This window comes from Schistocerca nitens, chromosome 4, assembly GCF_023898315.1.
Source record: "Schistocerca nitens isolate TAMUIC-IGC-003100 chromosome 4, iqSchNite1.1, whole genome shotgun sequence".
Classification (NCBI taxonomy): Eukaryota; Metazoa; Arthropoda; class Insecta; order Orthoptera; family Acrididae; genus Schistocerca; species Schistocerca nitens.
Genome location: NC_064617.1, coordinates 245,670,071 through 245,696,429, shown reverse-complemented (window position 1 = coordinate 245,696,429; position 26,359 = coordinate 245,670,071). Strand labels below are relative to the sequence as shown.

At 39.3% G+C, this 26,359-nt stretch overlaps 1 protein-coding gene across 3 annotated transcripts in view; it reads right to left on the bottom strand.

Annotated features, from left to right (window-relative positions):
* The window catches only part of LOC126251577 (ribonuclease 3), a 271,056-nt gene that overhangs the window by 102,809 nt on the left and 141,888 nt on the right, over positions 1-26,359 (bottom strand). For all 3 annotated transcript variants that reach the window (XM_049952103.1, XM_049952104.1, XM_049952105.1), the window contains 2 exons: positions 9,687-9,847; positions 3,150-3,295 (listed from right to left, as the gene is read on the bottom strand). In XM_049952103.1, coding sequence (XP_049808060.1) covers positions 3,150-3,295; positions 9,687-9,847 — 307 coding nt within the window. The remainder of the gene's footprint in view (positions 1-3,149; positions 3,296-9,686; positions 9,848-26,359) is intronic.

Sequence of the window (26,359 nt, the reverse complement as noted above, 5' to 3'; positions counted from 1 at the left end):
TTCATCTGTTGCTTGAAGTTCCAAATGATATGTTCTGCTTTACCTTTTGAGGAAAGATGTAATGAGCCAAGGCAGTGAGGGTGGCGTCGGCTGTGGTAGACACCATGCGTACAACATACGGTTACTCTGAGTAGGCATCCACGAAGAGCTATCTCATCAAACCTAATGTAACCAACTCGGACAGCAAGTTATCACAACTGTCTGAAATTGATCCATAATTGCGCCCCACCGGTGATGGCACTGTGAGTGGCAGCCACGAGACAAATGCCGGGACGAAGCTATGCCCTCGAAGCGATTGCCACATCGTCTGGTGGGGTCTCATGGCCGTCCTGCTCAGTATAAGTGAGCGTTCTGCCAGGAACGGCTGTTCTCGTTGGTGCTCCGTATGATCCACATATTACATTGGCTGCCATGTGATGAGAATTACCAACTTGGACCCGGACTACTCTCAGACTGGGACATTCTTCACTTGTTCACCATTCGTATATCCAATGAATAGGGAAAAATGAGTGTCAGGAAGTGTAAACCTCAATGGACCCAATAAATAGGCTTGTAAAGTCGAGGTGGATGCAGTTTGAGGGACAATGGGGTAAAGGCCAGGGTGTAAATGACTGTGAGGACGCTGCTTGGTGCCGAGCACACACCATGCTGCCATTCTCTCAATGTCACTATCAATAGCTGGCCAATCCACATACTGGCAAGCCAATGCCTTAATGTGGGACATCAAGGTGCAGCAAGCTCAAGACGTGTCACTGCAATTTGGCTGGAATCACAACCCAATGCGTGTCAGTCTCAGTATTCAAGAGAATGATGTCATCGACAATGGAACACCTATGAGAAATGTGTTTCCAGGGTTTGAACTCGGTTGACAATTGGCAGGTGAGGCAGGCTAACCAGCCATGGGTCACATGTCATAGAACCTGCCGCAGTGTGGGATTGCAGCATGTGGCAGTGGTGACACGTGTGGCTGTAATGGTTAAACTGTCCAACATATGTTGTCATGCAGTATCAACTTGGTTGCAGAGGCCCTCACGTTGGTAGAAAACAGGGTCCAGGCCAGAGGGTAGGCTCAACATGGCATCAGAGTTGGAATGTTGTGCTGCAGAATTAAACCGGATGGTATAATTATATGCACTCAAGAGCAATGCCCAGTACCAGAAGTGTCCAGCCGTTCACTCTGGGAGGGTGGATTGTGGCTCGAATAATATAACCAAGGGCTTAAATCCTTAATTAGAGAGAAATTCACCTCAAAAAGGTAGACATGAAATATTTTAACCACTACTGCCAGTGCCTCCTTTTCGATCTGTGAGTAGTTGCACTGGGCAGAGGTCACTGTCTTGGGCACACATGCAATTTGCTGCTCAGAGTCATCCTCTGACTTTTACAAGTGAAGTGGCCCAGATTTCATAGTTCAATAACTCCAGCAGCACGTATATGTCCAGTTCCTGCTTCATTATAGTACATAAGCCCACTGAAGTGCATCTGACATGGTGGAAATGATGCATGGCATTCAGCCAACATGTGATGTGGTTCTGAAAATCTGAGGCTCTGTTCAACTCCAGCTTTAATAAAGATGCAAAAGTCGAGCAAATATTGTCTAGTTCCTGTAAAGGGACTGCATTAGATACAACCTTGACTTTGCCAGATGTGAAAAATCCAAACTGTGTAAAGGTGTTGAGACCAAAAATATTAGTAGCCAATGGGTGGCCGACAACAAGTAATGTAATGATCCCTGTAACATTTTTGTAGGCTGCCATGACCAAGAACTGCCCATGAAGGGGAATATAACTGTCCTCTTAGGTCACCAAATGCCAGAAGGATAGAGACAACTCAAGCATGCCCAGTTGGGCATACGTTGAGAGACTGGTCAATGAGATGGTCACCCCTCCTAAAAATAGACATCCTCATTATAAATGTGGAACCTTGAGAAATAACATCTGCATGAAAGGGTCATCCAGCAGGACTACTAACTGCAGCACTTGTACAGTGTCCTAATACCATCATGGGGTGTGATAGGAGCAGGTTATGTGGGCATGACACACTGATTGAAGCTGCTCCTCTTTGCCACGAAGCATACAGGACTTCCAGCAATGTGGACAGTCTGCCTGGAAGTAAGCGGGAAAACACTGTGCGACCGAAAGGAGCAGCCCTCATGATCTGTGGCGAGGCATGACCAGAGGCTCAGATGCCACAGAAATGTCAGACATGACAAATCACGAAGATGCTGCCTGGGAGCTGTCCTACACCTGTGGTGCAAAGGGTAAAGCGTGTGGAGTTGCGTCGATCGCCGCAACATGTAGCCTTGCCATGAGTCGTTCATTAGCTGCCTGTGTGATTTTAAATGTATGTGCAATGTGCAAAATGTCCTCCAACAAGGGGTTATCTAGTTTCAGCACCGCAGTGCAGACCTCCGGATCTTGTGCAAGGTTCTGCAGTTGAGACCTTGCATGTCAGTGACTCAGATGTATGTGACTGTCCCAGTTGTTTATATTATTGCTGGAACTTGAGTCTGGAAGCAACCACATGATACCTGTGGGAATAGTAATTAATCAACAGAATGCAGATCTCTGGCAAAAAAAGAGCACAACGAAGTCTGAAAGAGGGGCCAACTCTCGGAGCAGAAAGACATTCCCTCTCATCCCGTGCGGTAAGTCTCCCCTGACCAGTGGTTATGGGTGACTTTCCTGAAATCTACGCCTTTTCCTAGACCTCTCCAATCCTTTTCCTTCACCCCCTCTTCCTTCCTCTTCAACCTTTCTTCTGAAGAAGGAGCCACTGGCTCTGAAAGCTTGCCAATTACAACCGCCTTTTATGTGTGTGTTCTGCCACCGCTTGGTGAGTAGATTTTTTATCTATCCAGTTAAATTATTTCTCTGAACTGAGTATTCCTGAACTGTCATACATGAATGATACTGACAATGAAGATACATATTAATATTTTTGTTTAAAAGTTAAACAGCACAAAGTGTAAGTGGAAATGCTTCACTTACTTTATACACACGATTGTCTCTAAGTATACCAACATTAATACATACATTTGTGAAGCTGTGAGCTCTTCATGGGATTCTCACAAAATAAATTTAAAAATGTAGCTACACATGATCAACAATTATGAAATTTATTTTGTTTTCTTCTTTTAGCCAACGTACCATGTGAAAGCTCCAAAGCCTCTTTGGCTGCACTCATCTCAGCCTGTTGAATACTATGTCCAGAAGCCTTGGCAAGCCGCTCGCCTCGAAAATAAACAGCTACTGTATACACTCGAGTATTAGTGGGGCCTTTGCATTCAATTACTCTGAAAAAGGAAGAGTATAATAGAATATATGACCACTGCTTCTCTTAAAAAACAATACATATGCAAAAATAAGATTTCTCGTTAAGCAGATCAAACAAAACAGTGTGATATATTTGAAACATTCAATTCTGTGAATGAAAAGTTCACAATTGCAGCAGAAAATGTTTTGTTGTCCATAAACTTTATTAACCGTGGTTCACAGAAAGAACATCAAAAGACTTCACATTCAGGCTATAAGCCAAAACAATGAGTTACACCAGCTATTATTTTTTGTAACTGATAACCCTATACAATAACTTAAATTTTTTCCAGTATATTCATCTATCATTATACAAAGCGTGTCCAGAAAGTAAGAGCACAGAGTCTCTAATGCTCGAAGTGCTTCTTTTCTTTCATCAAAGTTAGCAGCATTGAGTTCATGGACAAGGTATTGGCAACAGAATGTATGCTTGTTTGTCTCAGTCGATTGGAATCTCTTGTCATTAGTGCTACGCTGACATGATTGTGAGTATTCCAAATCCCTTTACCTGCAACGCATGAAGCATAATTCAATTTCTTCTTGCAAAGGAAAATGTGTCTCATTCCAGATTATTAGCAAAATCAAAACTTTTTATTGGGATAAATAATATTAGTATGTACAAATGTTGTTGTGGGTTTAGAAGTGGTGAAATAGATATTCATGATGAACAAGGAGTGGGCATCTCTCATGTGTGACTGATGAGATTCTACATTGAATTTTTGTGCCAGGGGGAAACAATGCTGTGCAGTACTGTGAAACTGTAAAAAAGTATGAAAGATGATACACTACAAAAGAAGGGGAATGTTGACAGAGGGAGTGTGCTTGCTGCATGACAATGCCCTCCATCACCACAAAGTTAATCTCAGAATGCATACATTCACAGTTTTGGCCTACTTAGCTTTCTGAGACATTAAAGCCTCTGATGATGTCTGTGAATTGGAAGAATAAACATTAGGTAGAGAATTATGCCTTGGACCATGGCCTAAAGCCCATAAAACAGCAGTGTCACAAAGTTATTCTTGGATTCATTTGGTTGGGATGTTATGAACCATGGACCTTGCTGTTGGTGGGGAGGCTTGTGTGCCTCAGCGATACAGATGGCCGTACCGTAGGTGCAACCACAATGGAGGGGTATCTGTTGAGAGGCCAGACAAACGTGTGGTTCCTGAAGAGGGGCAGCAGTCTTTTCAGTAGTTGCAGGGGCAACAGTCTGGATGATTGACTGATCTGGCCTTGTAATACTAACCAAAACGGCCTTGCTGTGCTGGTACTTTTCCTGAGGGCATGCAGCTTAACTGGATTCGGGTGGGGACTACTCAAGAGGACGTCGTTATCAGGAGAAAGAAAATTGGCATTCTACGGATTGGAGCATGGAATGTCAGATCCCTTAATTGGGCAGGTAGTTTAGAAAATTTAAAAAGGGAAATGGATAGGTTCAAGTTATATATAGTGGGAATTAGTGAAGTTCAGTGGCAGGAGGAACAAGACTTTTGGTCAGGTGAATACAGGGTTATAAATACAAAATCAAATAGGGGTAATGCAGGAGTAGGTTTAATAATGAATAAAAAAAACCACCATAGTGAATGCATTATTGTGGCCAAGATAAACACGAAGCCCACGCCTACTACAGTAGTACAAATTTATATGCCAACTAGCTCTGCAGATGATGAAAAAATTGATGAAATGCATGATGAGATAAAATAAATTATTCAGGTAGTGAAGGGAGACGAAAATTTAACAGTCATGGGTGACTGGAATTCAAGAGTAGGAAAAGGGAGAGAAGGAAACATAGTAGGTGAATATGGATTGGGGGTAAGAAATGAAAAAGGAAGCCGTTTGATAGAATTTTGCACAGAGCATAACTTAATCATAGCTAACACTTGGTTCAAGAATCATAAAAGAAGGCTGTACACATGGAAGAATCCTGGAGATACTAGAAAGTATCAGATAGATTATATAATGGTAAGACAGAGATTTAAGAACCAGGTTTTAAATTGTAAGACATTTCCAGGGGCAGATGTGGACTCTGACACAATCTATTGGTTATGAACTGTAGATTAAAACTGAAGAAACTGCAAAAAGGTGGGAACTTAAGAAGATGGGACCTGGATAAACTGACTAAACCAGAGGTTGTACAGAGATTCAAGGTGAGCATAAGGGAACAATTGACAGGAATGGGGGAAAGAAATACAGTAGAAGAAGAATGGGTAGCTCTGAGGGATGAAGTAGTGAAGGCAGCAGAGGCTCAAGTAGTTAAAAAGATGAGGGCTAGTAGAAATCCTTGAGTAACAGAAGAAATATTGAATTTAATTGATGAAAGGAGAAAATTTCTGCCTGATATCGAAGCACAATACCTGGACATCCCCTACCATGCCAAAGCAAGATGGCTGAGCAGAGGGAAGGCGTTTCATCGGTTTTTCGTCCTTAAGGGACGAAATCAATACCTTTTTGGAAATGAAAGGACGTCCAGAAGAATTACATCGTGATCCTAAGTGGGTGGCGAATTCGGCTTTTTTGAGTGATGTGACCTAACTGGTCACTTAAATACTTTGAATATTTCACTCCAAGGTGAAAATCACTCTGTTGTTGATTTAGTGCAGACGATTCAAGCATTTGGAAAAAAAAGCCAAAACAGTGTTTGGATAGAGTTGGTCCTTCAAGCACATCATGTGCTGGTTATAGATATATTTTACGATGACTGGAGCAATTTTACAATTGCAGTATCTACAGACAGGCGAGGTGCAAACGCAGTAGCTGAACCCATTCGTAGAACACAAAGTATTATGACACTGAATTCCATCAGTTCTTTTAACAGCTCGTAACTCTAATTTCTTGAGTTCATCTTTCTTTATTTGTACAAGAAAAGTGACTACTAGAGATCATTCTTAAATTTTTTATTAAGTTCTTTTTTTCGCCTGAAGTTTTCCCCTTATTTAGTGCTCCTACATATCTCAACTGGTTTGCTTCTTTCACTCTTGTGTCCAAGATCATCTTCACAACTTGTGTGGTTTTTCCATCAGCTCAAAAATCTTCCAGATGTATACTTGTTTCTAAATGTAATCCTTTTTAACATTGGATAATGTCAAAAACTTTAAAGGTTACTAATTTACTTGCTCACAGATATGGAAAATGTTTACTACAAATAAAATAAAATGGACTTCAGTGTACTTGACAATGGCAAAGCATAACCATGACAATGAAAGTATAGTCTGTGCCAGAGGTTGCTTATCCATTTTTCTTCCTCTTGTCACTCAAAATTGAGCAGACAACAAATCTAATTGTTATAAATGGTCATTTATTTCAACAGAATTTTTTCTGATATTGTTTCTGTAATGCTTGTCATACATGTGAGACAATGCAGATGTTTATGGTAAACTTATCACAATGAAATGAAGACAGCAAAAAACAACAAAACCAGCAAAACCAGCAAATTTCTTTAAAATATCATAATATTATTTAAATATAAATGAATTACAGAATTTTATGAGCTACTCATAGCATTTGGGGACAAAAAGCCAGGATAGTGTGGGAAAACTCTCTCTCTCTCTCTCTCTCTCACACACACACACACACACACACACACATTATCTATGATTATTGACATTTCTGAAATGAGTGAAAGTACATGGATAGCCAGTCAAACACTATGTGGTAAATGTCAATGCACTCTGAGAACTGTAGATATTTGCAAGACCTATGACAGTTTCGACAGATAAGGCACCAGGAACTAAAGCTGCCTGATGTAAAAGAAGTGCCTATTACACCTTTGCTAACATTCATCAATATACTCTAGCAATATGTTCCTGGCTCAGATGTCTAGTTTGACTTTCAATTTGTTCATTTGGCATTCTCTCATTTTTATCATACTCATTGCCACTGTGAGCTGCTTGACATCCAGTGCTCGATAAAGGTGTTCTCTAGGTATTTCCATGCATTATTGTCTACAGCCATACAGTTCGGCTTTAATTCTGCAAGTTTTCAAATATCACCTACCATCTTTCATTCGATCATCAGCTGTGTCTCTTCTTACCTCTTGGAATCCAGTAAAGAACTTTTACGGTCCATTCTCTACCTATTTGCCAGGCTTCATGTGTCACTCACCTCCATCCCATTTTCACATTGATGAGTGGAGGGGATCATCATTCTGCTGACAAGTTTGATGCAACATGCCACAATTCCTCTCCTGTGTCAGTGTATTCATCTCAGATTAGTACCTACTGTATATTACTTTCATTAGATAGTTGGATGCATGAATTATGGTGCTGATAATATGATATTTCTCATGTTTATCTGCTTTTGCTTTTTTTTCTTCAGAGCACTCTTTTCATCAACTGATACTGCCTTCTGGGAGTATAATGTAACAGTGGAATTCCTTTTGCATTCTTAATATTGGTGCTTTTCTTTTGAATTCTCTGGAAGTTATTTGGAGTTTTCTATATGCTGAATCTCTTTTACCACCAATCATTTCCCTTCCAATTTCTGAACATTTTTTTTTGCACCCGTTTCACTTTAGCTTTCTTGCACTTTCTATTGATTTTATTCCTAAGTTTCTTGTCTTACTGTACTCCTTTCTTTTCCTGAACAGTTTTTTCGCAGTTATCATTACCATGCTTATATCTGTCTACTCCACTTCTGTGTTTACCCTTTTTAGAGATGTCCATTACTTCTCAACTGAACTATTACGGCAGTCAGTATAACAGTGTCCACAGCCTCCAAGAACGATGAACACACAGAATCGCTACTCAGTACTTCAGTATTGCACTTCTTTGTGTGTTGATTGTTCTTGATGAGTCTCTTATCCTCCAGCCTTCTCTTCACTATTATCAAATTAATATCTGAAGTTGTTTCAGCTACTGGGTAAGCCTTACAATGTAATATCTGATTTCAGAATATCTGTCGCAACAGGATCTCATCTAGCAGGTATTTTTATGTCTCTCTAAGTCTATCTAAGTGCACCACATCTCATGGTGTTTGAACAGTGTATTTGTTGTTACTTGCTGAACTTTATTGCAGAACTCAAGGAGTCTTTCTTCTCTCTCATTTCTATTGCTGATCCCCTATTCCCCCATAGTATAATATTCTATTCCTTCACTCACTATAGCATTCCAATCCCCCTTGATACCTGGAGTCTCATCTCCCTTTACATATTAAGTTACTTGTTTAGCTCCTTTCTATACTCTCTCATCATCTTCTGTTTGTTACTACAATATAATTGATGTTGACTAGTTTCAATTCTCATTTGAATAACCCTATCACTGAATTGCTCACATTAATTCACCCCTTGCTCTACATTTCTATTAATAACAAATTATATTACCCTTATATCATTTCCTGATACTACATATATTTCTCTGTTTATCTCCACAGATATATTTTTTTCTGTTTCACTTTTCTGACTCATCGTACATTTAACTTTAGCCTTTGCATTTCTGTTCCAGATTTTCTGTTTTTCCTATGATTTTCAGATTTATGAAATTCCACTTTGCAATACACAGAATGTAACCCTTGCGATGCTTTCGAACTTCCCCTCATCAGTCCTCTCTTAGGGATTCTAACATAGTACTAATCTGGAATCTTTTGCCAATGGAAGGATCAACGTAATACTTCCTAAGTTAAAGGCCACATTTCCTGTGAATACACATTATGTCTCTTTAATGCAGTGGTTTCCATTGCCTTCTGTCAATTCTTCTGCCTTTAGGGACAGTTTCCCACCTGGACAAGAATGTGCACTTAACCTCTGTTCACTTCTCCACCCTCTTTAGAGGTGATTGTTGGCAGAATCAGGGTGACTCCTTATACCAGACATCTTTAGCTGTCATAGCTGATGACATTTATTTGGAATGTAAGCAGTGCTGGGTTTGAACATTGAATCCATAACTCTTGGTTTTTTAATCAAAGACACTGCACTATGCCTATCATTATGATAGTTTTATTTTCCTCTTTATCTGTGATGGACTGTCATGTCCTCACATAATATTTCTTCACGCTCCAAAGAAATTTTCTGTTATATTACTAACCATAATAGCTAACCACTGTCTTATATTCTGACCCATGAATTTTAATGGACTTCACTTCTCATCCTTTCTTGACTTGAGCTAAAGCTTCCTAAACAGCTAAATTTTCTCTTAGTGTGCAGCTATTTTCAATATCTGATTTCAACATGTGCCAAAATTAACTAAGGAAACAGCTTTTTTAAAAATGGCCATTTCAGCTGAAGCACTGTGCCATTTCTTATGGAATATTCAAGTTGTTCAGTAGACACATATGAAATGAAAGCAGTGGAGAAACAAAAGACCATGAGGATAAAAAGGGCACTAAAACTTGTTGTACATGAAAATAATTTTTCTAAGCAAAATAATAAAATATTATTACTTGTAAAGAGGAATATCAGGCTCCCCTCCCTCCATGGTGCGTAAGGTGAGACAACACTGTTGTAGCTTAGACTTTGGATCATTCCAGTCCTGGTTCATAATGAAGTCTTGCAGGCGAGGAAAGAAACACACATGGCAAAACACTTGGCAGTACTGAAGTCCCTGTTAAGATAAAAATTGCTCAAATCATCATCTTATTACAAATTAGCTTTGGGACGTAACTACCTACTGACATATAAACTATTAACATGAAAAAAATTAAACGCTTGGTGAAAATATATACATGGCACAACAAAGAAAATTATCAATGATCTATCTACCAGCAAGCTAAGATAAAGGTTCACTATAAGGGGCCTTAGACAACAAAATGCATAGAAATAAGGCATGAGAACCTAATGGTCATTGAATACACACAGGAAATAAACAATGGTCAGAAACTATGGTCGATATAATATATTGTGTAGTGCTGTGTGACACACAAAACATTTGATTTACTTAATAACATTAATTTTGAGGAGAAAAACTGGTGTTGGAGGAAAAAAAGGGGGGGGGGCAAAGAGAAAGAAAAGAAGGTACATTAATCACAGACAATATTCCAGTTCCTGTGCATGCTGGGTCACTTTGCACTTGTCATTTTGAGCTTTCCAGTTATCTTTGAATATACTCATTATGATCTAACAAAGAATATTTGTTAAATTTTGTGAATATGATCTTTATGAAACTGTGCCTGTGAACACACACTATACAACATGTAACACACTTTAATTGCCACAGTGAAGTTGATCACTGGCATGAAGCTGACTGAAAAGTTCAAAAATATTTTATTTTAAACAACAACATATTGGTAATGAAAATTCTTTTATTTTAGTTATTATACTTACTGTTCAAAAGTTCATAATTGTGGCAGTGGCTAAACATATAGCATTCCTAACCTCTTTCTGAATACTAATCGTTGGCAGATGGACTATTTTTTTAAACTTTTTTAATGACTGGAGATTTTTATGCATGTGACTGACACAAAATAACTCATGATGTTTCTCATGGTATGTATGTTGTGCTTTGACCCTTGTCAATGGCAAGTAGAGTAATAATAAAGGTTAATCTATTACACTTACCCTTTTATAGTAACATAAATAAAACTTAGCAAATTCTTGGTGAAATCAGGGTGAAGTTGATCACATGAGAAACCACGATGAATTTGACCATCTTTTCTCAACCTGTTCTTTTGTGAAGAAACATTCATGAATGTGTCAAGAATGTAACATAACAAATGTAGCGACAATGTCACACAGTGGATGCAGTAACAACTGTCTATAACAGCCAAGTGGTGGAGTGAGGAAGACATTGTTGCAATTGTCTGTGTGTTAAGTTATGAATTTGTCACAAACAATTGGTGTTGTAAGAGTTTATAGTGAGAAAATGCCGTGTATGTCCAAATGCAAATCATGTAAATTGAAGAAATATAGCACGGAAATCTTAGAACTGTGTCTCTCAGAAATTTTAAATGGAAAAATAAATATTAACTAGGCTAGCATAGTGTATAAAATTTCCAAAGGAACTCTGATAAAACAAAAGATTGTCAGCCAGTTTCTAGAGCAAAAGAAGTGGAGGCTCTACTGATGGGATTTCACAATTTTGCAACCTGAGGAAAAGAGGGCTACAGCTGGAGTGGACCAGTCATTGTCAGATTTCCATGACAAACTTACAGAAACACTGGATGGGGTAAATTCCAATGCCATTTTTAACTATGTTGAGAATTATGACTCCAGAAAAAAGAAACTTATTTTCAGAAGAGCTGTCAAATATCCTGACAATCTAGTGAACCACTCAGAGCTTGGTAACTATTATGACGTGCATATTAGCAGCAGGTGAAACATTGCTGCCTCACGGTGTATATAAGGCAGCCAATACGTGGGATTTCTGGCGTGAAGGAAGTCCAAAAGGTGCTGTATTCTGCACAAAGCAATGCTGCTCAAAAGGGTCATGTTACTTTTCATACCAATCATTGTTAGTTTAACTCTCACTTTCATTCACTGGTTTCAGAAAATATTTTTGCCTCATGCAAAATTAATTGAGGGATGAAAAGTTTTAATAATCTGTCATCAAATTTTATTGGCGATATGTAGAAATCCTACGAAGAACATAATGTAGTATTTGCATGTTTGCCACCTAATGCAACACATCTCTGTCAACCTCTGGACATTTTGTTCTTTGTATCTCTCACGAAATGCTGGAGAGCAAGTGTAACAGACTGGAAGAAATTAAGTCCAGCTTTACTGGCCACTGAAAAGGGACTTTTTCATGCAGGAGAAACCAGAATTAAGAAGATTGCCGTAAGTGGGTTTTCAGTTTGTGGTATTCACCCACTTAATACAGAGATTTCCAGCACTACATGGCACTGATCCTAATAACAATGGTGTAGATGAAAAGAATGTAGTTAACACTACAGTAGTTGAAGAGTGAAGGAACTGAGACAGAGTAACAAGAGGAGCACCACATCAGTGAAACAGAAGAAACTGAACATAATTCCAGAAAGATCTATTGCAAATAAGGACACTCCAGTGGAAAATGGTTCCACGAGTCCAAAGGTGGTACTTCAGCTGCCGAGAAGGGCCAAAGGAACTTGTGTCAGGACTAGTCTTCCAGCTCTGACGGAGATGATAAAACTGATAATTAAGTATGAGAGGTGGCTGTATGTAACTGTCTTATCTTTGCTTATAAAAATTTCATTACATTTTCATTCTTCTTCTCTATTCTTTCCAGATCAAAACTCCAAATCAATCTGAATGGGTGATAGTTCAATACTGCTCCAAGACGACAGTGAAACACCATGGGGAGAAAGTTCTTATGAAATGTTAATGGCAGCTAGATGATACATTACTTTATAGAAATGAGTCGCATTTTGTGTAGCCTGCATATGATTATACAGACACTACTGAGATTTCAGATGATGTAAAAAAATTATCAAACCCAATACTTGGATGAAGGGGGGATTTTTCTTCTGAAGTTGACATGTCACGATTTAGCATACAGTGAAGACACAGTTTTATCAGAATTTCATAAAGCAAAGTTGGGATAACATTTTTTGGGTCCTTACACTTTCTTTGTGTGTTACTCCAAAATTAGTACTAAAATTTAATTATTATGCCAGATTTTTTGCTCAATTACTGATACAGCTTAAGAACAATTAAAGTCACCAGAGTCATAAACAATTCACAATTATCACATAACAGACAATCGGCCAAATGCAGTTTTTTTCAAATTTTCCAACCTGTCCGAGCAAAAGGTAATAAAGACCAAAAATTTTATTATTATAGCTCAACATCCATGCTCTGAAAGAAAAATAAATATATTAATTTTATTGGTTTCAGAAACACTTATGTTTAAAGTCCAAAACCTGCCAATTTCACCCCATTTCATGGTACTTACACATATTCAATATTGAGTAGTACTCCTGAATGAAAGAGCTGGTGCATGCGTCCTAGCTGGAGGTTTCATTTTTTAACTGATTATTGCAAAAATAACAGTATGAACATTTCACAAAGAAGATGTCACAAATACTGTCACAGAAATTCTCACAAAGTAACTGACTTCATTTTATCATGTTTGCATGGCAGCTTTAAGTTTGCTCATCGCTTTGTGCAAAACACTCTTATTTCTTCGAATTAATCAACACTAACTATATATTATTTACTGTTTACTATGAGTGATGTGCTCATTGAAATCAAAACATTATTACTTTCATGGTGGAAGCAACGTGAATGTCGACATATCTGAAGTATGGTGACTATTATACTGGAAAACCCTGGGTGGGATATAAACAGTGGAAGCACGCACACACACACGCACGCACACGCACACACGCACGCACACACACACACACACACACACACACACACACACACACACACACACACACACAGAGAGAGAGAGAGAGAGAGAGATAAAATGTGTGTGCATGCTGTTGCATTGTGCCAGTGTTTTACATTGTGATAATGCTGCAATCCCAGATGAGCTGGCATACATTCTGTATCATTTAATTGTGAAGAAGGGCATTGTCTGAAATCTTAGTAATTTTTCCAGTCTTGTATGTGTGACTATGAACCATTGAATGCCTCATTGTTTGGTAAGTTGCTACATTTACTCTTCGCAATATTTGGTTGCAATAACTAATTTATAAATACCAGCTCTGTGAAGTGGCCTGCCTTTTTTCCCATCTGGACCAATTTCTCATGGCTGTGTGACGGGAAATACTTTTTTCCCCCAACAACCTAAACCTTCCTTTTCAACAAGTCTATCAGATAACACAAAAGAAAGGCTTGACAAACAGGATGAATAGAAGGGTATAATCCAAAGGTGGCCACTTGTACACCACAGATACATTACGTGAATGGCAGTCAGGTATCATACAACCGTCCACCTGCAGATAAATTGGTATGTATCAATTTGATGCAAGGGTCCCTGGTTCAGAAATGAACAAGTTGAAAGTTACATTTTACATTTTGATACCTCTGTACATGTAACAGTACTGTTGTTGCAAATTATGTAGGGTATGCAACTTTCAGAGGTGGTAGTATGGACCACGACAAGAAAAAATGTCTAGTAAATATGGTCTATAAAAAGCATACCTGAAGAGCTACGAGCACTTGTTCATCTTTGCTAGTGTGAAACACATCTCCTCTATTGAACAAGTTCTTGTAACTTTTAAAGTACGCAATTTGAAGCCCATAACTACTAGACATTTTTTCCTTGTTTGGATCCATACTAACACCTCTGAAAGTTGCCTACCCTACAGTCTTAGCAACAATAGTACCAGTACATGTATTCCACTGTCAGAGGTGCAAGAATGGTTTTAGCTTATAAGTTCTGACGCATTTGTTCCCAGTGTGGAAAACCTTATCTCAAATTGATCCATTTATCTTTCTCCATCATCTTTGAGAGTTTGTAAGATCATCACAGAATTACCTTGTATATGGTACATTTACAGGCGTTGCTGCCTATAACTCCAATGCTCTGTAGTGTCTTTGTATGATATTTGTGGACACTGGATCCAATGCAAAACTTGAGCTACTAAGTCTCCTCCACAACCAGTGTAAGTATGTAACATGAATTGCGAAACACCATGTTTACGTAGTTATAATCCAGAAATTGAGACCTACTATACAATCCAACCATATTTTTACAATTGCTGCTTCTTATCAAGCACAGGCATCTATTGGTTTACAATTGAAAATTACCTAAACATATGTGAATTTTTGCACTCTGTTGTAAGAGCTTTTCTTGTTCAGTTAACAGCACAAAATATGGCTAGAGCTGAGCCTTTAAATGTTACAGAGGGGCAATCACATTAGAAGATGTAAACTACTGCTCATCAAAACAGTGAATACTTGTAATTGTTAGTGTACTGGAAGGATTAACAACTTGGTGACACTCAACATTAAGAGTGCACCCTCTAAAACCACTCAATAAAACTACAACTGATTCATTAGATAACAGATCTAGGAGACGTAATGAAACTTTATAATTGTATATTTTTATAGACCACTTGCTTTAGGAGCTATAGTAATACAGCACTTAGGAGAAAATGGCAGAACACTGCCATCAAGTTTCCTGATCACACTATTGTAATAGTGAGAGATTCAGTTTTGCAGTTAAAGACTAGGAAAGTAAGGCAATTAAAATTGGTGGCAGAGACAGAGATCATATGAGAGTGTTTTTTGAGAAGACAGTTACAAAACCTCTTCTTGTAGACCTCCAAGTAACTAACAGACCTAAGCTTTTTGAATCAGCTGATGTAGAGGAGGGCATCATTGATCATAGAGCTGTTACAGCGTCAGTGGGTTACAAGAAATGTTAAAGAAGGTAGTAAAATATTCTTGCCCAGTAACAGTGACAGGACAAAAACCATAGAGTCTCTAAGTAGTGAACAGCAAATATTCAGCTCTGAGATCAAAGATGTGGAGCAAAAATCAGTAAAATTCAAAAGTGTCGTCGTACAATGGGTCTTAGAACAATATGTGCTGAGCAACATTCAGAAGCAGGAAAGCACTGTGGCTCAGTAGTTAATTTAGAAAGTTGCAATGAAAGAAAAAACACAATTGCATCAGAGATTTAAGGAAAGTCATGAACTACTTGACACAAAAACCTGAATGAGGCCAAAGTGGGCATAAGAGTGCAATAGAAGAAGTGTTAAATGAATCTAAAAGTAAAATTATGATAACTGATTTGATTAAAAAATCCCAAGAAGTTTTGGTAGTATGTACAATTAGTAAGCAGATCAAAATCATATAATCAGTCACTCACTAACCACACTGCCTCCAAAATGGAAGATGACAGAGAGAAGGAGAAGTACTGCACTCGGACTTCCGAAATTGTTTCACTGCAGATCGTAATTTAGTTCTCCTTTCAATCATTGCAAGAATGCTGAAATGACTGATATTGTGATAAAGTCGGAGTAAAAGAGACCACTCAGTGAATAGCAAAAGCGTTGTGTTATCGACAGGCACAAACCAAAGAGAATGAAAACTCTGTCCATCCCTATGCCACTCCCATTCCCAAGCCCTTACCACAGTGGTCAAATCCCTATGGAAGACCAAGATGCAAGGCTGCCCAATTCAACCACCCAGCACTTCTGCCTCCAGTCCTATCACAGGCTTATACCAACTCATCAGAGGTAGGGCCATCTGTGAAAGCAGCGATGTCACTTACCAACTCTGCTGCAATCACTGCAAAACCCTTTATGCCAGCATGACAGTCAACCATCTGTCCACCAGAATGAATGGCCACAGCCAAACTGTTTGCCAAGCACAAAGTTGACCGCCCAGTGGCACAACAAGCTCATGTTCAATGACTGTTAGACAAACTATGCCACCTGGATCCTTCCTTCAAGCACCATCTTTTCTAAACTACGTACATGGGAACTATTCTTGCAAGACATCCTTTTCTCTCGTAATTTTCCTGCCTTCAATGTCCACTAAACGACTGTCCCCCACCGTCTATCTAAGTTTCCCAGTTGTTTGTCCTGTCACCGCTTCCCAGTCCATGCCACCTTTCCTGTGCTGCATCTCAGTGGTTCTGGTACCCTTGTATCACATGCCTAGCCCTTGCACCTGCCATTTCTCCCACATTCCTAGCCACTACACCTGCTGCCTCCCTTTGAGCTGTTAACTAATAGCTATATCTCCCCCCCCCCCCTCCTCCCCCGATACAACTCCTATCCCACCCCAGACCACATGCCTGGACAGAAATCCCGGTATTCGGTATTGCGTGTGTAGATGGCAGTGGAACAGTGTGTGTGTGTGTGTGTGTGTGTGTGTGTGTGTGTGTGTGTGTGTGTGTGTGTGTGTGTGTGAACTAGCTTACTAAAGGGTTTCTTCCAAAAGCTATCAAAGTTCTCATTCCCTTTGGTGTGTACCTGTTGACAACTCAACACTTTTGCTGTTCGGTGAGTTGCCTCCTTTACTCCTAAATTATTTATTTTCTGCCAGAAAGTCCTTACTATAAATACTGAGATAAGGGATTGTGGAATAGAAATAAATCAAATTAGCTGAATAGTGGAAATGTCACTGGATATGATGAGATACTTAGGGATTTCTATAGATATAACACAAAAGAACTTGCTTTCCTTCTAGAAGTAATTAACTTTAGGTCACTGGAGCAACAAACGGTACCAAGCAATTTGTAAAAAGTTCAGGTCATTTTCTAGAAAGGTTGTCAGACAAATGTACATAACTGTAGGCTAAGATCACTGATGGCAGTCAGTTGTAGAATTATGGAATGTGGTTTATGCTCACACATTATGACATTTTTGGAGAACAAAAATTTCCTCTAAAAAATCAACACAGGTTCCACAAACAGATATCATGTGTTGCTGTGTTCCTTGACTTCCAACAGGCATTCAATGCAGTTTCACACTGTAATTTAGTGAATAAAATACAAACTTACAAAGTAGCAGACTAGATATGTGACTGGATCCAGGACTTTCTGAAAAAAAGAAGTCAACTTATTCTTAATGGGATGAAATTGACAGATGTAAGGGTAATTTCGGGTGTGCCCACAGGAGGTTCTGTAGGGTTGTTATTGTTTACACTATATATAAATGATCGAGTAGACAGCACCATAAGCTCCATGTGGCTGTTCACAGACAATGCTGCTGTCAAAATGAAGTTTGAAATGTCATAGAACAGCAGTGAGATACAGGAAAGAAGATCAATAACTGATGCAAGGACAGACAGCTGATGTGTAAATCAATGTATGCATTGTGAATAAATTAGCAAACAGATACATTACTGTTTGATTTCATACTGCCAAAAAATCAATGGAAACAATAAAAACCCTAAAATACCTAGGAGTAACTGTCGAGAGATACCTAAAATGGAATGACCACATAAAACTAACTGTAGAGCAAACAAATGCCAGGCTGAGATCCACTGGAAGAATCTTCAGAAAATTTATCTCATCCATGAAGCAAGAGACACTAACACTTGCAAAACTGATTCTTGAATACTTCTTGCCGCCCAGAGACCCTTAATAAGGTAGATTTAGAGAAGATGTTTGGAAGATCCAGTGAGGAGTGGGACGTGTTTAGTAAGTGTAAAAGCATTATGGAGAAACTCAACCAACTCCAGTGGCAGATGCACAAGAGTGGTGATGTGTGTTAAGGAGGTATTTGCTTTTAAAATTCCAAGAGGGCACGTTCAAAGAAGAGTTAGGCAATATGATGTTTCCTACAAATTATTTCCTGCAAAATCATCATGTCAAAAGAAATCACAGCTCATATGTAGATTTACTGACAGTCATTCTTCCTTAGCATCTTTCGTGAATGGAACAGGAAAAAGAGAAATGACAGTGGCACTAGGAGTACCCCCCACCACTTGTAGTATGGAGGCTTGCAGGGTATAGATACAGAAGTAGATGCAGGAAACGCATTTGATGTCATTAGGAGGAGTCAAAGTCAGAACAATGGCAAAAAATTCCTCAATGTCACATTAATTTGTACACTGACTTCATACCTCAGCTATGTAGTTGATGGACTGGAAAACAACACTGTGGCTGTAGGGTTTGGTTTGAATCCCACTTAGAGTAAATGTTGTATTAATTTATTTACTCTGTAGAAAACCTGAAATTAACTGAATAAACAGTCCATAGCTGTAAATAAAATATTTTCTACCAGAGTATGTGGTTTCTTTACCCCTAAATATCTCATCCAAAGGCCTTCAACTTCAGTAAATCTGCATTCTGTAAGGAAGGGCAGATATATTTGGGGTCAAAATGGGTACCTCATGGTTTATATACTCCACCATTCACTGAAGGAAATACTGATTAGTCAGGAAATATTACGTTCAGGCAATCATGATTGGTATAGTAGCCACGTCAATCTTTATCACAGGGCCTCTCCTAGGTGGCAGCCTGTTTGCTTTGTAGTCCAGCCTCTTAAAGTCTCTGTGGTGTTGAGTTCTTTACACTGGGCTTTGTTGCTATACACCAAAGTCAACTTCTGACATGCCCATTATCTTGATATTGTCTTATCAATCACCAAACAGTATGTTGCATGCTGTGCCCCCTCCTTTGAGACCACCCATCTCTGTTACACCACAAGGACAATGATGTCATCACCAATCATCTTTTGATGATGAGGCATGGTTTACTAACAATCAGGATGGATCCAAAGTGAAACAGTATAGATATCTAATCTTGTATTGTCATGTCACTGGCCATTAATTGGTTACACACAATTTAAACACTGCTGGATTCTTTCACAGGACACCTCACCAGTAAGGCAAGGATCTGATAGCAAAGAACAACACACATCTGGTAATAATTCGTGGCGATATGACCATACAATTTGTTGTTGTTGTTGTTGTGAACATGCCTTTCAACACTCACCTGCAATCACTTTGCAGTAAGTGGCTTCTTCATGGAGACTATGCCCTTACTCCAAAGAATAAGTCAAAGAAACTCTCAATATCTATGCTGGGACAGTGGTCCTTACTTTTGGGACAGAATCTCAAGTGAATCTATCATGAAAAGACCATTAAACAACAAAAAAGGCTGCATATTCAATGCTACTGGTGTTTCAGAGGATGGCATACTTATGGGAACAGGTCAGGAAGGGAGAAAATGTCAGTAGGCTTAGATTACGATGATAATAATGATGATGATTAAAAATAATGATACTGCATGAGACTGGCTCACATAATAAGCAAAAAGTGAAGTTAAAATTAAAGTAAACCATTTATTTTTATTTGTTTTCTTTCTTTTTTTAGTATCAAAATGTAAAAAAATCAATCAGTGGCATAAGTTTGGAGTAGGTACAATGCTAAGTTTTTAAGCAGATACTTTACATCAATAAACAGTCTGTAATTTTGATTTGTCAAAGTATGTTAAAAATAAAACTTTTTCAAAGAGCCTCTTAAGAAATGGGTCATCTTATAGTTGGGCAAATATAGTAAGTTTCTCATGTGTCTCAAACAGAAATTTTATAATCATTGCACATTGCCAGTTTTAACTGAATGTTGCTCAATGAAATACGGAGACATGTATGAAAGGAATTATTGGAAGAAAAACAAAATCAGAAGTAATTTGGACAAGTGTAGCTGAAGACTGTAATGCGTGAGAGAGTCAACGGGAGACTTTTACCCAGTAGGGGAAGTTAAATGGCTGACGAATCCATTTTCTGCTTTATATTTCAATTTTTTGGCTCAGAAAATTAAGGAGCAGTGATATTTGTATTACTTCTCAATTCAGACCTACTCAGTCCGCATATAGTTTCATTAATTCAGACATTCTTCATCTTTATCATCCGATTCTTATTTGATGTCAGCTTACCTATGCTTTAAGCCTGTATCAAATTTCTAAAGAAGACAGATTAATCTGTTGAAACCTAATCCGGCTAAAGTGAAATAAAAATTTTTGTGCAGCTGACGACTGATTTTATTTGACAAAAGGAACAACTTTACTGACCTGAATATAAATTGGTATCATTAAAGTGACTGTTCTCCATCATCTGCCAGCAACACAACTTTTGAACTGAAAATTACAACAGATGGAAAACACAATGCACGTCTACAATATCAGACTGTAAATGGGCACATCACTGATGGTGAACTTAAAGTGGAGAAGGTGCTTCAGGGGAACAAGGTCACATTATTCTTGCATCTTTCTTTTAAATTACTATCTAGCTTCACACTAGCAGGAATAACTCCAGAAATTTAAAGCATGTTTTGCTTTTAGGTTGGCTGGTTTCTGGGGGTTGAAGGGACCAGACTACAAAGGCCATCGGTCATTTTGCTTTTAAAGAGTGGAGAAAAACCTAGTCACATAATTACAGAAAGAGCCATTGTGCTATCTGCTCAGAAAGAGTTTGGAAAAGCTAAAGAAAACTTAAACAAGGTTGACCACAAAATTGGGATTTGGAACAGTTATGTGGGGTAGCAAGCAACAGAAAGAGATTTACATGAATACAAGAACCCTTTTCACCCATCACTTGCACTTTACCACCAGCCTATTGGCCAACATGTAGAAATGGATACATGGAAACGACTCCTAATCATTAAGTTTGTCAAATGGACAGCTAATTCAAATCCAGAAACTGCATAAATGGATGTGGAAAGCACTGACACACTTAACATAAGGATATAAAATAACTTTGAGGATGCATACAATGAATTAATATCATTCTTCTCCAATGGCCTCAAATTTACAATACCTGCAAAAATGATTACCAAAATCTCAAATCACCAGTGGTGTTGAGCACCCATTCATTCAGAGTCTCTCTCAAATAGTACTAAAGAAGTACAAAAGGAGAACTGCTTAATCCTCAATAAAGCCAAGCTGCTGAAGACCAACTTCTCCACTGCTCTATTGATGATAACCTCCAGGGATGTGGAACAAGTCAAGGTATACAAGAAATAATGAGAAATAAATGTTGTATGAAAGTTCTTGTAGAAAGCTAATACTTTTGGACTAAAGGAGACCACTCACCCAAAAGCACAGGCATTGACCCAGGATCCAGATGGCTCAGGTTGTGAAGCAGCCATTGAAATTGAGCATGTTGTATTCAGCCACATGTTGTGCCACTGGGTGATCAACTTTGTTCTTAACAACAGCTTGGCAGTGGTCATTCATCCTGGTGGACAGTTGGTTAGTAGTCAGACCAACATAAAAAGCTATGCAGTGTTTGCAGCAGAGTTGGATATGATATGGCTGATTTCACAGGTAACTCAGCCTCTGATAGGATAGGATATACTCTGTGACAGGATTGGAGTAGGATATGCTGGATGGGTGGGTTAGACAAGTCCTGCACCATGGTCTGCCACAGGGATATGATCCCTGTGATAAGGGGTTGAAGTTGGAGTAGCATAGGGATGGACTAGGATGCTTTGCAGTTGGATGAGTGACACAGCACCACTTCAGGAGGGGAGGGAAGGATCTTTGGCTAGGATGTCCCTCATCTCAGTGGAAGTTGAGAGATAATCAAAGCACTGGTGAAAGATATTGTTCAACTGTTCCAGTCCAGGGAGATACTGGGTGATGCGACACAGCAATGGACATGGCACCCTCCTATGCCAACCTGTTTATGGGCCATCTAGAGGAAACCTTTCTAGCCTCCCAAAACTCCCAATCCTCAGTCTGGTTCAGGTTCACTGATGATACCTTCATGATCTACACTCAGGATCAAAACAACCCATTCACATACCTTTACAACCTCAACACCTTTACTCCCATGCTCTTCACGAAGTCCTCCTCTAACTAACCTGCCACCTTCCTGCCACTTCCACTCTCTGATGGCTCCATCCATATCTCTGTCCACATTAAACTCACTAACCACCAACAGCATCTGCATTTTTACAATTGCCATACCTTCCACATCAAAAAATCCCTGTCACACAGTGTAGCTACCCTTGGATGACTTACCTACTGTGACGAGAACTTCCTTGCCTAATATGCTGAAGGCCTCACAGAGGTCTTCACAGACAGGCAGTACCCTCCAAACCTAATCCACAAACAGATTTCCCATGCAATATCCTATATGCACCCAATCCTCCCACTACTCCATGATTCAGCTACGAAAAAGTGCCCCCTCCTCACACTGGACTGGAAGAACTGAACCATACCTTTGCCATGGCTTTGATTTTCTCTCATCTTGCCCTGAAATGAGACACATCCTACCCAAGTTCCTTTCCACCTCTCTTATAGTAGTGTTCTGTCACCCACCCAACCTACATACCATCCTAGACCATTCCTCTACCATTCCCACTCCCAACACTCTTGCCATAGGGATTATAACCCTGTGGCACACAAAGATTCGAGACCTGTCCAGTCTACCCACCCAGTACCTTCTATTCCAGTGCTGTCACATGCTTCTCCTACCCCATCGGAAGCTGGGTCACTTGTGTAAGAAGCCATGTCATATACAACTATGCTACAAACACTGCACAGCTTTTTATGTTGGTATGACTACCAACTAGCTGTCCAACCGGATGAATGGCCACTGACACACTGTTGTTCAGAGCGAAGTTGCAGCTGAGCTCAATAGTCTCAATTTGAATGGCTGCTTCGCAACCTAAGCCATCTGGATCCTTCCCTCCACCATCGAGGTCTCTGAACTATGCAAATGGAAGTTAACCTTAAGACATATCCTCTGCTCCTGTCGTTAACCAACAGTTTCCTCTTCCACTGTCCACCCAGCCCCTCCCACTTCACATACTTATGTCACCTTCAGTATACGATGCTTTCCACTGGCTGCTACAATCGTTACAGTCCCTATATTTGCCACCCCATCTTCCCAAATCTGTAGCTGGCAAATAGGCCTCCTCCCTCCAAGCTGCTAGCCACCCATCCCAGTCCATCCTGCCTCTCACCTTTGTCCCCCTCCACACAGTCCACCCAATACTAGCCTGACCACAACCATGCTTCTGATTTTCAGTGAGTGGTCTCCTTTAATCCGAATAAGCTAATTATGAACATTTCGTTAACAACTGACTATCACTAAATTGCTATATCTCATTTCTACTTACACCTACTCAAATTAATGTAATAAAATTAACAGACAGTAATATTAAAACAATATCTGCAACTTCCTCACTTATATTAAATGTTGTAGGTGCTGTTTATCTATTACTACTTTTTTATCACATGACTATGCTTGAGAAACATATAAGAATTACATTTATGAACATAAAGAACTTAGGTCTATTTACCGTTAACACTATTTCTTGTCATTCTGTTAACAAGAGTTTTCAATTATTGAATTCTTAGTCTTATACAAAAGTATGTTCAGTATATTATCCAAAAGATTGGGGCTCTATAGTCTTATGAAAATGTGAGCCTCATACTATGCCCAAAAGTACAATACGTTCACCAATGTATGATTTCTGAAAACATCTGGAAAAGCTGTTGAACCCTCTCATGGGACATTGTCCTCAGCAAGTTTGGAATTCTACACAAGTTGTGAATGCTAGCCACACATCAGTTTTTATATGGATGCTACTAGAAGACTCTTTTGGCCACACAGGACTGTTCATCACCACTGTGTCGTGATAAATTCTATGAATATATAAAGGGTGTTGCCCCACCTCCCCCCAAGAACCAGGGACCTTGCCGTGATGGGGTCAACTGCATGTCTCAACTCAATGATACAGATAGCCATACCGTAAGTGCAACCACAAAGAATGGGTATCTGTCGAGAGGCCAGAGAAACATGCATTTCCTGAGGAGGGGCAACAGCCTTTTCAGTAGCTGCAGTAGCAACAGTCTGGATGACTGAGTTGGTGGGAAAAGTCTTAATGACTGACTGATCTGGCCTTGCTACATCAACCAACATGGCCTTTCTGTGCCGGTGGGCTGAAAGCAAGAGGAAACTATAGCCATATTTTTTCCTGAGAGTATGCAGTTGTAGTGTATGGTTAAATGCTGATGGCATCTTCTTTGGTAAAATATTCCACAGATAAAATAGTCCCCATTCAGATCTCCGGGTGGGAACTAGTCAGGAGGATGTCGTCAATAGGAGAAACAAATCTGGCATTCTACATGGTGGGCTGTGGAATGTTAAATCTCTTAATTGGGCTGGTGGGATAAAAATTTAAAAATCGAAATGGACAGTGTGAAGTTAGATATAGTGAGAATTAGCAAAGTTCAGTCGCAGGAGGAATAGGACTTATGGTCAGGTGAGTACAGGGCTATAAATACAAAATAAAATAGATGGGGTAACTACCATGAACAGCATAGTGAACACATTATCTTACCTGAGATAGACACAAAGTCAATGCACACAACAGTCCTACAAGTTTATATGCAAAATAGTTCTGCAGATGAAGGGATTGAAGAAATGTATGAGGAGATAAATTATTCAGATAGTTAAGGTAGACAAAAACTTAATTGTGATGTGGAACTGGAATTCGATAGTAAGAAAAAGAAGAGAAGAAAACAGCAGGTGAATATGGACTGGGAGAAAGGAATGAAAAAGGAAGCTGCCTGTAGAATTTTCCACAGAACATAATTTAATAACTGCTGACACGTGGTATAAGAATCACAAAAGAAGGTTGTATACATGGAAGATACCTGGAGACATCAGAAGGTTTCAGATCAATTATTGCAAAAAATTAGGAAATTAAGTAGATGAGACCTGGATAAGTTGAAAGAACCATAGGTTGTTGAGAGTCTAAGAGGGTGCATCAGGCAATTATTAACTTTAATAGAGGAATGGAATACAGTGGAGAGTGAATGGATAGCTTAGAAGATGAAATAGTGAGAGGAGCAAAGAATCAAGAAGTTAAAAAGATGAGTCCTACTAGAAATCCTTGAACATCTCTTAGTTTTAGGAAGAAGAAAGTGCTACTGCTAGGTAGTAGTCATGGGCGAGGTGTAGGCCCTCAGTTACAGGAAAGTTTAGGGGCAGCATACCAGGCCACCAGTATCTTCAAGCCAAATGCAGGGCTAAGTCATGTGATAGAGGACCTAGGGTCTTTATGTAAGGACTTCACAAAAGAGGACCATGTATTGATAGTGGGTGAAGCGGGAAACATTTTGGACAGGGATTGGGCATATGACATAAGTGGTAACCTGGACAAGATAGCTTCCCTGACTCATGGCACCAATGAGCTGTTCCCGTCATGATCAACCACACCTTGATGGAGTTGTGAGGTGAATCAATGTGGGGTTAGGGATGGCTCTGAGGTCACCCCCTTTGCTCAGGTTTCTCTGGTGCCTGTCTGGACTATCAACAGATGGGGTTTCACTAGGCATGGCCTACACCTAAACAGGACTGGGAAGGGAAGATTGGTACAGCTCATTCCTGAAAGTATACGGGGTGGATCTCGGGCCACACATGGTCAAATACCTGTTGTCATAGATAGGAAAAGTAGGCCTTTTTTAGGATAAATCCACACAGCAGGTTCCCCTGTCTAAAGAGTATCTCCATCACTTTAAAAAAATACTGAAACAATCACTCACAAGACAGATTTTAACACCTCAAATATCACATATACCAGATGTCACAAAGAAAAATAAACCATTGGAAAGAGTAACATGGGGCATTTCATAGACTTAACACTCTTCCATCAAAACATGCAATCAATAAAAAATAAAATATAGCTATTAGAAGTTGAGCTCCAATCTCTGAACTGCAGAGTAGTTTGTATTACTGAGCACTAGTGCAGAGACACAAAAATCCAA